Raw genomic sequence first — 15198 nt, 5'->3', positions numbered from 1 at the left:
AATTATTTCACAAATATTTTCTCACTGTATTTTATACAATGGGGTCTTTTTTTCTTCTTCACAATAGCTTACATACAGCAAGAGGAAGCTTGATTTCAAATGGTAAATTGAATTTAAAAAGACAAGTAAACAGTAATAAAATAAGATCGAATAAACAATCTCCGAAAAGTCTTTAGTTTTATTATATTTATAAAAGAAATATAGGCTGTACCAAGACTTTCCGGAAAAAATCGAGCGCCTGGAGGCGTATCGTGTGGGCGGAGCTAAAGAATGACGAATGCGCACAAAGCGGTGACGTCCTCAAGCGTGGAGAAACCCATGGCTATCAATCCAGAATCAGATTTGGAGGCTGAAATAAATTGAACAGGAGAAACAGCAACAGCAGGACGTCCGTCTCTGTGGTATGTACTGTCAAAATTTGTGTGTCTTTACTCGCAGTTTATGATGACATGATTCGGTTTATGGACTATTGTATGCGACTAAACCTTAGCAGTCGCAAGCAAAACGGTTTTGCACGTCAGACTAGTGTAACGTTACATAGAACAACAATGGAGTAACTGTTAGCGCATTTGAATGACGAAGCACGCGATCGCGTCGTTTACTGATGTTTACTCACGCGACGATAGCCAACAGCACAGACATTTGAAGCAGTTTTACTCACCGACCGTGAACCTTTATCGCTGGGACCGCTCCGTCAAAAACACACTTCTTTGGTATGATTTGGTGAAGTCTTGTGACAGCAGTGCTACGGAGATCCACTTTGCGACGCGACTGAAGCGATGTTGTGAAGCTTCCCGTCATTTCTGTGTTCAAATCGGTTCAAATGTAGCGCTGCCTTCCCGGAATGCTGTGCTGAAGCGTTGAAGTCGCTTGATGTCAACCATAGGAATAAAGTGGAGCGCGGCGCAGACTATAACGACATAAGTGTTCACGGACGAGTGGATTTGCTGCTGATCGAGTGTTTATGGGCGTGCATTTCCTCTCTCGCTCTAGCCACGCGCGCGCACACCCTACCGGGAGAAGAGCCCGTATGGCCCATACAAGGACCTTCCACTCTATCGAAGTCAAGCCGAGCCATACTTGAAAAAAACTCTCCAAAACTTGTGAGAAACCGGAAGGAGTATTTTTGACACAGAAATACTCCATCAAACGTCCAACATTAGTTTTTGAAACTTTGTCTATGTTTAGGATGGGAATCCAAGTCTTTAACAGTGTAAAAAGCTCAGTATGCATGAAACAGCATTTCACCCCCCCTTTAAAGTAAACAGTAAGCATTCTGCAGAAAGATGGGGGCATGACTGAGATAAAAATAAACTGATTTTGTCATAACACCACTTCCTGTAAAATTTGTATCAAAATGGTCCAAAATTGATCATGTACACGAGCCGATATTCAATTATTTTCCAGTTACAGAATGAAATATGAATGTCAGAAGGTAGGCTATAATATGATGGCTACAGTACAACTTACAGAAGAGCACTATGTCTCAGGACACCCGGGATGTCGTGTTTTTCCCTCTTGGTTAATCCCGTGATAAAACTGACAAAATAATAATGATATTGCAATAATTTTTAAATGTTTTCAAATGTTTTCAATTTCATTTTGACATTTTAACCGAAAACCATGCGATCAGTTAGACACAAATAACATGACATGATGACATGATTTTGACCACGTCTCGCACCAATAGTGTCAATCACCTCAGACTGTGGGTAAAACTTGCGATTTGAACTATGATGAACATTAATATGTCTTTATAAATTTTAGCAAGCAGTTGTGTTAGAAGGAAAATCATGGTCTCTAAACTGAGTCTTGAACAACGCACGCGCTTGTCAACATGATAACTAATTCTCACCTGGTTGCAGACGCCGCCGTGTTCAATGAGACAACACGCGAGGGGAGGGGGAACAAAAGCAACGAGGCGGGAGGTGCGCGAGCACAGCACAGAGAATGGAAACAAGCAAAGGGGCGGAATCAGAATTAAATATAAACAAAATATTGATATATACGATATGTCCAAATCCATATCGAGTTTAAAAAATATCTCGATATATTTTAAATATTGAGATATTGCCCACCCCTATTTGTTTCTGCATGTGCTAACGGGTGATCTTGTTTCAAGCCATTTAAACAGGCTTGTTTCCCCTGACTTTGACATGTGTCTTCAGCACAGTTTGCAATGCAGGCTTCAATATTATTACGTTTTGTCTCTAAGAAATGCACATTTGACAGTAGTAATAGCTTGAGTTAGGATGCAGAAGATGTAAATTAATGTTTGTTAACAAAAACAGTAACAGCTGTAAAAAATTATATAAACTTATTATATGGTAAAATGTATATAATCAGACTGTTTGGGTTTTATTAAAATAAACCATTGGTCATCCTCCATAGTATCATACATTTAGATTATGATAACCGCAGTTAAAACATGCATACATCACTTCACTACCATGATAAAATGTAACTATATGGTTTATATGGTATTAGTATGAAAAACATTAGCCTGAATACATTAAGTATAAATGCAGAAGCTTAATCGCAAAAATCCATATTCCACAAGTAGAAATGTAGTGCGGCCCCTTTAAGAGCTGCGTGTTTTTGAACTGCTGGTATTTTGTGTGGGTGCGGCAAACTGTGCTGCGATTCACGTGAACACTGTGAAGAACATGGACTCGGGAGCGCTCTTGTTCAGAAAAGTAACCTGCGTATTCGTTTTAGCCGATTGTAATGCATTTAGTTCAATAAAACACATGTATTGTAAGTGGTGATGGTGTTAATGGTTAACCTGAGCGAGAGGGAGCTCCAGTGCATCGCGCTCGGGCTGCAGAGAATGTACTCAGTGAAAACGCACTTTTCTTTCAACCTGCAGTCTAATAAATGTTAAAGGGTTAGTTCACCCAAAAATGAAATTGATGTCTAATGACTCACCCTAATGTCGTTTTTTGCTTGAGGTAACCGTTAGGACGGAGACACACTGAAAGCGTAGCTTGAGCGTGGCGTTTCTGTTGCGTGTCAGCCGCAGTGCAGCTAACTGGCATTTTCTTTTACACACCAGAAGCGTGTCTCATGCGGCGCTGCTGCTGCTGCTATTGATGTACAGGATAGCCCTTATACTTCATGTTAAATATAAATATATTGCCTATTGATTAGGGTTGGAACCGGAATCGTTAGAACCGGTTCTTATGCAGAACCGATACTGATTTTTGAAAAATACCGGAACCAAGTGAAATTCCTGAGTGTCGGTTCCGAAAATGGTTCTGGTGCAATGAGTGTGCGACGCGCTGGGAGCATAGCCGCAAGCCGCACTCCTGCTCTCTCTCTCTCTCTCTCTCTCTCTCTCTCACACACACACACACACACACACACACACACACACACACACACACACTGTCTTAGCGCTGCCGCCTCCCTTCCCCTCACGTCACTTTTTTAAAATCCCCCACAGCGCGAGTCCCGCAAACGCGGCGCCGAGGAGCTTGTTTGTAATCCGAGGAAAATGGCTGATTAGTTTCGAAATGGTTTGGGTACAAGCTGATCGCGTTGAAAATAAAGGCTTTTGTCTAGCGTTATTAGCTCATTTGAAACATTGCCTCGGCTCATTTAAGAAAATGACAGCTCTGAACAGCGCTTTAGTTCGAGGTAAATTAGTGCTAAAAATAATAAAGAAAGACGATCAACACCTTATGTGTTACCACTGAAATGTAGATGTAATATATTTCCAAATGTAAGCCCATCTTATGCGGAATGCACGCTTCATACTGTCGTCTGCTCTGGCTCTAACCTCAAGTGTTTTAGCCTGTTTACTTTTTGCAAACCTTTTGAGCGCGCAAACGCTGCAACCTCGCGCCAAATGCTTTTATTGGTTTATTAAGTACAAACAGGAGAGTTATGAAAAATTGAGTGCGAGGGATATGTTCACTTCACACAAAAAGATTTTGAAATGAGACGGCTAACTGTAGTAGCGTTTAGTCCACTGTCTATAATAGCCTAATTTACAGATCACTTTTTTTTTTAACCGACAACTTTGATCGGTTAACGTTGATACGGTCAACCATGGGTCAAATGGTCATCGGTTAACATCCCTAAAACAGAGAGAGAAAATGTAATAAGACAATTTCAGAGGTGTAAATTTGAACATGTTTAATTTAATTTCCATAAATTCCATGTGGCTCGATTAATCCTGTAATATATGTATAGTACAGGACTTTTTTTTGACATTGCCAACCTGTAAATTCATTTGAGAGCAAGTAATAAACACAAAAAAGGATTGTTTAAAGTTGCGTATTGTGCCTTTTTCCTTTACCACTATTTTAATAATTTTAATGGAATCGGAACCGGAATCGTTAGGTGGAATCGGAATCGGAACCGGAAAATTTCTCACGATTCCCAACCCTACAATTGATACAGCAAAGACAACGTCTGCAGTAGCCTATTGACCATGGCATTGACAAAATAGGCTACAGAATATTTTGTTCTGTATTGACATTGAAAATTGATAATTGTTGTTTTTTATTATTACAATTAGGCCTATATCTGCATTTATGTTAACCTACAGACTTTCAAACATGAAAATTTAATTTATTAATATGTATTCTATTCTATTTTGCCTGTTTCCAACACACTTGCGTGTGCATCTATTTCAAGCATGCATGCGTTTTCTGCGTGTCATGCAGGCAGTGTGCAAACTCTAACCGGTTAACATGGAAGCCAAAATAAAAACACACACCACGCAGCCGAGACGCTCACGGCACGCTTGCCGTTTGTCTCCGGCCTTACTGCTAATGTTAGCATCCTGTCAGCCTCGACGACAAAGTACATGCATACTGCTGTTCTTTCCATGCTAAAGCATTATGATATGGCAAGATGTACTAAAGTATTCTGTATTCATATTGTTTCCCTTTTGGTGTTTTAAACGTGCATCAGATGTGTCTGGCAGCGTGTTCTTTTATGTGAAGCACGCAGCCTGTGTTAATGTAAACAACGTCAGTGATAGTTTTTTATTTAGCCTCTAGAGGCCGCGCTCGTGCTATACAATGCCAGCAGACCCTTCTCAGAGCTCTCTTAGGCTACTGCACCCTTTTCAACTCTTTTCCACTCACACAACAGACGCAACATGGAAAAACTATCAGTATTGATTTTTGCAGATAACCGAATGTTCCATCAGTCAGCTATCGGTGCCAATTAATCGGCCAAACCGATGAATCGGTCAAACTCTACTTTGGTCAACTTGAGAAATCTTTTAAAGGTCCCATGATGTGGTTTCTTTTTTTTTTATTTTTTTTTATTTTTTAATTATTATTATTATTGTATAGTGTTTCCTAAGGTGTACTTATATTGTTAGTATACTTGTTTTTTTCATGTCATAATTTAGAAATAAAAGGCATTTTTCTATCCTGATTTTAGCCCTCTGCTCTGAATGCTCTTTTTGCAGGTCCGTGTCTGCTGTAAGACTTTAGTGTAAATCCCTACTGCTTTACCAATTTACTATTACAGCTGTTGAGATTAATGAATTGTGTTGATTATAGCATTATTAGATCTTTTCCTACCATATGAAAGGCGGATGTGATGAGCATTGAATAGGCAGAAGGTCTGTGAATGTGATCTCGTTTGACGACAGATTTTTAAGCATTTCAGAATGACCAAAACAGCATTTCAGATGCTTTGCATTAAGATTTTTCCACTAGTTAGTCCAGTTATGTCCCATCGTGAAGTCAGATGACTTTTTAATGCATGGCAAGGAATTTATTAGGTAAATGTGTTTTCATTGAAGTTTATGCATGTTTTCTTATCATGTAATTTTTTTAAATTCAATATCCAAAATTGCACATAAATAGGTGGATGGAAACAGTTAATGTGGGGTGGATGCTTCCAATGTGATGCTCAGCTTCAGCACACACAGGAAATGTAAGCAATGACTTTAAATACAAATTACAATAATCCTGTAATAAAAAAACATTCGCTAAACACACACAAATATTTTTATTAAACTGACTGAAAATCGCACTGCATTAGGTCAATGTTTAAAACATTTAAAAGTCTTAAAATATCCACACGCATTATTTTTTTGATTTTAATATCTTAAATGTCACACTTATTTTCCGAAAGGGCTTTTGGTGTACTTTCATAACTAAATAGTTTAGGTCTGCCCCAAAATCTATACTTTGAAAGCGCCTTGAAATGCATTATGGACCACTTCTATTTTAAGGTCTTGTCTTCATAAGTCATGTGGTCTATATTGGTTTGTGGGTTTTTGCCAAGAGTCTGTTGCCAGCTGAAGTTCTGCCTATGGAAGACTATGGATTATTAAAACTTTCTCTATTAATTGCTCTAGAGCAAAAAAAACATTTAGTATGAAACTAAATGCTTTTGCTTTTTCTCTCTCACAGGTTGAGCCTGGAACCAGCTGTCCTCCAAGATGAACCCTTATGAGTGAACGTGAGCCTATTCAGTAAGCTGTTAGCTTCCAGTGGTCAAAGCCATGCCTGAAGATTAGAGCCTCTCTCTTGCTAAACAGCAATACAAATATACAGAAGAATCTACATGACTCTTCATGTAGACCTTCTTGTGTTTGTCCTGCTGGATTGAGTCCTTCCTCCCCTACTATATCAGCTCTGTCCTTTTCATACCACTCCGTCTCGCACTTTCATGTCCGCCTGGGAACATGCAGCTGCATTTGAGAATGGCTCCAACCTAGTCTAATGCGTCCAATGAGTGGCGAGTCAGACGGCCCTGCTCCTGAAAGAGTTTCGCAGGCCTTCCCTTTGTCAGGCCCTGTGTCCTCCTCAGAGATGTCCTCACTGCAGTCACTAGGGCCAGTGCAGAGCTGGCTGGGTCAGGAGTTGGAGAAATGTGGCATAGATGCAATGATCTACACCCGCTATGTCCTTAGTCTGCTACTGCATGACAGCTATGACTATGACCTGCAGGACCAGGTATAGTGAAAATGGTGCAGAAAAAACTGTTTTTTGCTTTAATATTTTATCTGATTTTGTTTGTTTTGTATTTTTTTTTTGTGACTACAGTTTTAATAAAACATCTTAAAGCATGTGTACAAAAAAATGAAGTTTTATGAAGTCATACAATATATATATATTTTTAAAGTAAACCAACTTTAGTGAAATAATTTTTAAAGGAAAAAAGCATCTAACTTTTATTTTATTTTATTTTGTATGGTGGTTGATTCATGAGCCTTTAATATATTTTATGTATTCAGTAGTAGTTCTGTTGTTGTTTTTTTGTTTGTGTTCAGTTTCGGGCTTCAAGTAATGATTATTTCAATGAATCAGTAGATTATTTATGCAATTAATCATAAATAAACAAATGTACACGTATCCTATACTAAGCAACCAAAATGACTTTCCTTGTACACAGGAAAATGACATCTTCCTGGGCTGGGAGAAAGGAACAGCGAAGAAATGGGGGAAGAGCAAGAAGAAAGGAGGGACTGACCTTAGTCTTGAAGAGATGAAGAAACAAGCTGCTGTGCAATGTTTGCGTTCAGCATCTGATGAAGTAAGACCTTCAGGGAATTTATCAAATGTATTATTTTGTATCCCGCTACCATTTTCACAGCTAAATTGTGATTTAGTGTACCTTCTTTAACCCTTTGCAGACATAGCCCAAGTTCATAGTAATTTCATTCAGGTAAACACAGTCGGATATGTCTTTAGTGAACCTATACAGCTGAGGTCATTAGATCCGTGCAGGTCTTAAGCTAGACATTAATGTTAATCACACAATGAAAAATAGAAAACCACCACATGCTTGGCTAAATAACTAAAATATATTTATTAAGAATCAGTGTATTGTTAAATTATAGAGTGAAGACTAAGTAAGCCATTTTATATTTTATTATTTAATTTCTTTCTTGCCTTGCTACTGTTAAATAGACCTAATGTAGCTGAAAAAAGCACTGTTTTTGTCATAGTTTGTAATTTGCATTTTTTGCTTATTTTTTTAAAAGAGATACAATTAAAAATCTATTATAATTATAAAATTACATTAAAAAATATATTAAATTACTCCTATCCTGAAATAGGATTTTGGTCATCCCAACCTGTTCAGAAATTAAAGGTTAGTGAATGATAATGATGATCTCTGTAAGGATGTTCACACTGGCATGTAGTTATTATAGCAATAAAAGGAGGGAATGGGCAAAAAACAGGTTAGGAATATGCTGGCCAAGTGAATTTTTATGTTAAAAAATAAAACAATGAATAATACGTTCTGTTGTCATATTAATCATATTATCTTTTTTCTTTTCTTTTTTACCGTGGTATCGATTTATTATCGGTATCGAGATATTTTAGTCTGGTATCGTATCGAAGTCATAATTTTGGTATTGTGACAACACTTAGCCGTGTATTGTGATCACACGGCTAAGCCTTACCTGGCAGAGCGTTCAAGCACCCATCTGTGGATTCGTTCCTTCAGCTCTGAACAACTTGCTTTCAGTCCGCGATTAGCTTTCTTTGTTTTCTTCATTACAGTTAAAGTAACCTGCTTTTAGCCAGTCCCTCACAAGTTTCTCACTCACTACAAAATTTCTTTCTGCTGCTCGATTATGCACAGCAAGTGGGCGCGAGCGGGTGGGCGCACTCTCCGCACTGCTTCTGCCCTAATGCGACTTATAATCCAGTGCGACTTTTATGTTTTTCTCCTCTTCATGGCGCATTTTTGACTGATGTGACTTGTTCTTTAAATAAATGTTTTTTATTTTAGTTTAATAATATTTATTGAAGATCTTTGGTACTAAATACTTATTTATATTACAATTAGTTTAGTAATTAAAGGTGCACTATGTAGTATTTTTGCAGTAAAATATTCAAAAACCACTAGGCCAGTGTTATATATTTTGTTCAGTTGAGTACTTACAATATCCCAAATGTTTCCAACTATTTGTAAATTGTGAGAAAATTGCTATTTTAACTAATGAACCGGGACATGTCAGCATAGCTTTTGAGGGAGTCGCCTGTCAATTGCGTCATATCTGCGTTTCCCTCAGTTTTATTTGGCAGAAGCGCTTTACTCTTAGCAGTGTGAACATGTCATAGCAGCACCAAGCAAACGCACAGAGTAACGTCTTAACATAATTTTAAACACACTTAAATGTATCTAATATGATAAACAGAGCTGCTTTACCTTATGACCGGAAGTGCCGGTGACTGTCCCGTCCCGTCCTCAATACTCGGTCCTGCTCTGCTTCACACTACAGTAACGTTAATAACCGCATCCATGAACATGATTTCTGCCTGTGTCCTATTTTCCACTGGCTGTGAGGTAAGGACCACATGTCCCAAGATACTGCAATCAAACTTGCCGTCATCAAACTACGCCTTTGTTTTGAATAGGCGCCCTCCAGTGGATGGAAAGTTGCATAGTGCACCTTTAAGGATAAAATAGAGAATTCCAATGCAAAGAGGCAAATTAGTCATTCTGTAGCTGGAAAAATAATAATTTTAATTTGTAATGCCATTACCCACTAAGTCAGTGGTTGCTCGCCACTAAGGGTACTGCAGGGGGGTGCCGGACATAAAAAAAACAACTGCCAAGTTAACTGACGTTGCATGGAAGATGGACCGGTTTATAAAAGGCAAGAGAAAAGCAGTAGACAGACATGTCTCACAGACATCCCAGGCAGGTGCTGGTCATTCAAAAGCTAAATGCAGAAAATATGAGGCATATCTTGTTCTCGGCTTAAGTGTTAATGTGGTTGGCGAGGAGGAGGGGCTGCATTCACACCGAATGTGAATAGAGCGTCAAATTCTCGTCTATTGGATGCATAACATTTTGAATCCACTCGCATGTCCACAGCGAATTGGACGCGCGTAAAAAAACGAGCGTTTGAAGCAGAATAGAGGCACATTCAAGGTGCTCCAGGAGCTGCGTCTGGATGACGGCCGCTTTCAGCGGTACTTCCGCCTGTACTACAATAAAAAGAATTGTCATAAAACACCATTCTGCATTTAATTAACAAACATTAATAGCCACACAGATGTGGTTCAGGCAACGCATTTTTTTCATAGGTTGAAAGGGAGGCATGACCAAAAAAGTTTGAGAAGCACTGCACTAAGTGCCTGTATGGCTCTTTAAACGTACCCTAGAATGATTTGAAACAATATGTTAAATTGTTGTCTTATGTCTACATAGAGGGTATGTTGCTTATTTAATGGCAAAAATTGTCCAGATACAGTTTTACAGGTCCATTTACAACCCTTTAAATTGTCCCTAAGATGTAATGCTCTGTTTTTGCCTTATTTGGAAGAGTCATGAATATTAATTGAGCTCTGCACTGGTTGGCTTATTTTAGCATCCCTCAGTTGTTCAGCGAAGTGGCTCATGAGTCCTGACCGTCCTGACAGAACACAGACCGACTGAATGACACGTGCATGTTTAATATAACGTTAGTCACAATGTAGGCTATGCAGTGACTGTGATGTACTCTGAAATACAAGCTTGCAAAAACATCAAACTTCAGTTCTCAAAAATATAAATATATATAAATATATATTTTAACGAAATGAATAGAAGCCTTCGTTTTAACTTATATGGTGGAGAAGGTGACATTAGCAACTAAATGTCAACTAAACTATCGTAGTATAACATTCGTATCTACAGTTGTATTTTGTAATACAAAGTAATATTAACCTTTGTCATTAGACACACTATTTAGTTTTGTATGGTACTGGTAGTTGTTACTGTACTAGCATCTTGCAATAAGTGGATAAATCGCTACTTACTGCTTGCAGGTATAGTTGCCCCTTTCTTCAGTTTAAGACGCTGAGCGAAGCTTGCTTGAAATGGGGCGAACAAACAGATGATTTTGAATTAAATTGTTGTGGTATCGTATTATAATAAACATCAAACATGACTGTTGACATTTTTTGTGGGAAGGATAGAAAAGTCCTCACGTCTCCTGCACAGCCTGGAACATGACATTTGTGTCCATGAGAGCTGCCGTTTTCGCTATCCTCAAGTGTTGTCTATTTACCTGCAGTCCCGATGATTCGGCTGCAGTTCCGCCTGACAATGAACATGTTTGGACATATGCAAATGTTGGGGGTATACATATTGTTCATCCCAGCGATTGCGTCACAGTTGGCATCATGTTGATAATCATTTATTTTTCTGTGGTGTTTTTCACAAACAAGATTTACATATGAAGGAGGAGGCAATGGTGTTTGAGACTCACAGTATATAATGTCCATGTACTGAACTCTTATTATTTCACTATTCCAAGGTTAATTCAGTTTTTCATTCTAGGGCACCTTTAATAAATAATAGTCTAGTTGCTCAAAGTATTTAAAATGTTAATGTCCTAATATTTTTAGAGATGCTTATATATATGCACATACAAATGAATATTAATGAATGCAAGCAAATAAAATAATAAATATATTCATAATATTAATAATAATAAATAATAATTTAACCTTATTTCTATTTTGCTACAGTAAATTACATAAGGTTCCAAGGATTTGCTTTAAGTTTGTTTGTTGATATTGTGTGGATTACTATGAAGTGCTGTTAATGGGTAAACCTTCATGCCAGAATAAAGGTTATAATGGCTGATTACAAAGAAAAGAATAATGAGGATTAAGTCTCATACCACCAGAAGTGTGAAACGTGGGATTGAGAATAATAGAGCAAGTTAACCTCTCCCGACATTAGACAAAAGAATTCAAATAGTTAATTACAGAGCAATAACTAATTGAATTAGCCTCTTGTAAAAACTTCCCAGACAAGATCTTAACATATTATGACAGAATAAATAATAGTGGAGATATCAATTTTGGATTTGAAATGGAGCATGACCACACTTGTGGCTTTACTTTAGTTGTGTTTATAAGTTGTTATACTATGTTATAGTGTTGTCACGATACCAAAATTATGACTTCGATACAATACCTCGATACCGATACTAAATTGATACCACTGTAAAAAAGAAAAAGAAAAAAGAAACAGATAATATGAATATTATGACAACAGAAATTATCATTCATTGTTCTATTTTTTTTACTAAAGATTCACTTGGCCAGCATGTTCCTGCCCTGGTTTTTGACCATTCCCTCCTTTTATTGCTATAATAACTACCAGTGTGAACATCCTCACAGAGATCACTTTATCAATCATGTTATCATTCACTAACCTTTCACTTGACATCAATCATGTTATCATTCACTAACAGGTTGGGATGACCAAAATCTTATTTCATGATACGAGTAATTTAATATTTATTAAATTAAATTTTATAATTATAATATAGATTTTTAATTGTATCTTTGTTTTTAAAAATAAGCAAAAATGCAAATTACAAACAATATGACAAAAACAGTGCTTTATTTTTTAGCTACATTAGGTCTATTTAATAGTATATAGTCTCACAAAACTGCATACTTAGTCTTCACTCTATAATTTAACAATAAACTCACTCTATAATTTAACAATAAACTAATTCTTAATAAATATATTTTAGTTATTTAGCCAAGCATGTGGTGGTTTTCTATTTTACATTGGTGTTTGATTATCATTAATCACACAGAATATTAGGTCTGTAAGACCTGCACGGATCTCATTACCTCAGCTGTATGCTTTCACTAAAGACACAATATCCGACTGTGTTTACCTGAATACTCGCCAGACCGTGCATGTTTACATGCGTTTGACCATTCAAACCGCAAATTGTCTGAAAGGCGTGTGTGCGCGCTTCAGGTCAGAGTCTGCGCGCCGCGCTTTTTCTTTTCATGCGCATATTTCTGTTGCTTTCTTTATATTTAACTCTTCTACTTCCAGTGTTTAGTGAACGGCTGAAGCAGATCTCTGCACACACGTCCTGACACCTGCTGTCACACATCGGTGCAAATTAAGAAATACAGCCCATATTAGCGCTGTCCTCCTTAAAGTACCGGTAATAATAAAAGTCCATATCGTACCGTAACCGTTTATAATAACAGGGTATCGCAATACTTTTCTAGTACCGGTATATCGTGCAACACTACTATGTTAAACTTATGCATTTAAAAATATATTCTTGATAAGTTTTAGTTTTTATGTTTGAGCCTATATATCTCCATATTATTAATTCTTAAGTAAACTCTCAAGTGTTTGCTTTCTAAATATATGTTGGTTATGTGTCTATTAGGGCTGTCATTTAAAAAAAAAAAATCAAATTCGAAATGATATCAAATATCAACAAATGTATTCGAATATCTAGGACCCCATATAAAAATTAAAAATAACGGACACCGCTGTAACGGAGATTCAGTCACAAATGCATTAACAATCTGACAGCCATAAACAGGACTCAGGCCACAGCCTGTATGGAAAAATAAATTTTTAACTTAATGTTTGAAACGGCAGGTTATCAACTTGAGTGTAAATTAAGAAATGAAGTGCCACTATATGCAATCATCACAGCTTTCAGTTTGTCTACCGCATCAGATGTCGACGCCGTCCTCTCCAGCAGCTGGAATTTGTTTACGGATGCCATAGCAACTCTCAGCGGCCACCAGGACTTATACGGTTTTATAAAAGCCATTTATTTGTTGTAAACTGTATTAATCATCTCAGAAAAAAAAATGTATTCTAATGTCAGGCGCAGTTTAAGTAGTTGATTGTTTGCTAGGTTTAGGGACAGTGTCATTATGCCAAAATTATCTTCATAAATTCTTACGAAATAAAAAGTTTATCCCTCAGAAAAATTTACTTTCCTCTCTTGTCAACATGCTTGGTGCATGTGAGCGCGGCGCGTGCTCTTCAGTGGTGAAAGCGTGCTGTGTACGTCATATAAGGACGCACACTCAAAAGTAATCCGGTCAGGTCGTTTACATAAAAAAATGCACTACACATGGCACTTTAAAAACCGGATAGTTTATTTATAGTTCGATTACGGATATTTCACGTCATGTTTGAATGCATATTCGAATATCGAATAAAAAGTGACAGCCCTAGTTTCTATTCAGAATGACTTATGAGCAGCAGCCTTTTTATTCTGTGTATGTCAAAGTGGGGGGTGACAGACAGGCAAGGGGTTAAACAATCAAGAATATCACTCTTCAAAGCACTCAAAGCCTTTTGCAGTGATTATGCTTTTTTACTATAACAATTTCCCCAGAACTAATTCACAAATATTCAACAATGAGGTCATATAATAATGCTGTTTATTTGGCGCTTTCAAATCAAATGAAGTAATTAAAACAAATGTTATATTTAAATCTTACTTACTTTTTCTGTGTTTTTTTTCTTTTGGTGTATGCTTTATATTTAGCTTTTTTATATTTATTTTATGAGTCAGACAGAAAAGTTTAAATGTTTTGTTCTCCTTCAGAATTCTGGAATTGAAAGCTTGGTTGAGGAGCTTTGCTCTAAACTCAAGGATATTCAAAACAAACAGAAAGGTTGGTTTCCATTGTTTCTGTCTCATGCAAGATTATCAAATTGCACTGTTTACAGTTGTAATGGCAGTGATTTAATTAAATTACATTGCTATTGTTGTCTTACAGAAAAAGAAAAGCAAGGAAATAAAAAATCTGATATATCTCAGTCTCCTGAACCAGATGAATCATTTTCTTCTAAGGACCAGGTTGAGATGTAAGTAACTGAATTTCTGTTCTGTATTCCTTCTTTAACATTATCACTCTGAAAATGGTTTGATTAGAACAAATACTGGTAAATAACTCTTTACTAAGCTTGTGACTAAACCTTGTAACTCGAGTAGATCCTCAAACTGTATAAAATCGCCTTAGTCATGAATAAGTCCTGCACACATCTTGGAAACTGCTTGTTTGCAGAGCAAGGTTCGATCAAACGGCTAATGCCAGCACATTGCCTTGTAACTTGCGTAGGATGACTTGACAACTGAGCGCAGGCATTTCACTCACGTTGGATGTGTCATTCACATTTGCATCGGCCATACTATTTGAATTCATGATTGGTTGACTGCCCAATGAAAATCTTACACAGAATAATAAAGTAATGTTATTAACTGGTTAATGGTAATTTCAAACAAGCATTTCTCTTCAGTATGTTTAAACTTGATTTTGATTTGTTTTCGTTCCTTGAACCAGTTCAGAGCCCTGATTACAACACAGGTCTCAAATAGCAACATTAAGATGACCTTATGCAGTATTTTATCTTATTGCTCTTTTGTTTAATGTTCTCAGTATTATTTACAATAGAATTATTATTATTATTATTCCC

The 15198-nt window shown here is 37.0% G+C and overlaps 1 protein-coding gene across 1 annotated transcript in view; it reads left to right on the top strand.

Moving 5' to 3' along the window:
• kiaa0232 (KIAA0232 ortholog) overlaps positions 1-15198 on the top strand; it is a 29240-nt gene that overhangs the window by 7368 nt on the left and 6674 nt on the right. Inside the window, exons 2-5 of the mRNA XM_067438921.1 lie at positions 6387-6932; positions 7372-7512; positions 14327-14396; positions 14502-14589. Coding sequence (XP_067295022.1) covers positions 6699-6932; positions 7372-7512; positions 14327-14396; positions 14502-14589 — 533 coding nt within the window. The 5' untranslated portion in view covers positions 6387-6698. The remainder of the gene's footprint in view (positions 1-6386; positions 6933-7371; positions 7513-14326; positions 14397-14501; positions 14590-15198) is intronic.

Source organism: Pseudorasbora parva, chromosome 1 (genome assembly GCF_024679245.1).
Source record: "Pseudorasbora parva isolate DD20220531a chromosome 1, ASM2467924v1, whole genome shotgun sequence".
Lineage (NCBI taxonomy): Eukaryota > Metazoa > Chordata > Actinopteri > Cypriniformes > Gobionidae > Pseudorasbora > Pseudorasbora parva.
The sequence above is the reverse complement of the archived record's forward strand: the minus strand, read 5'-3'. Positions and strand labels throughout refer to the sequence as shown.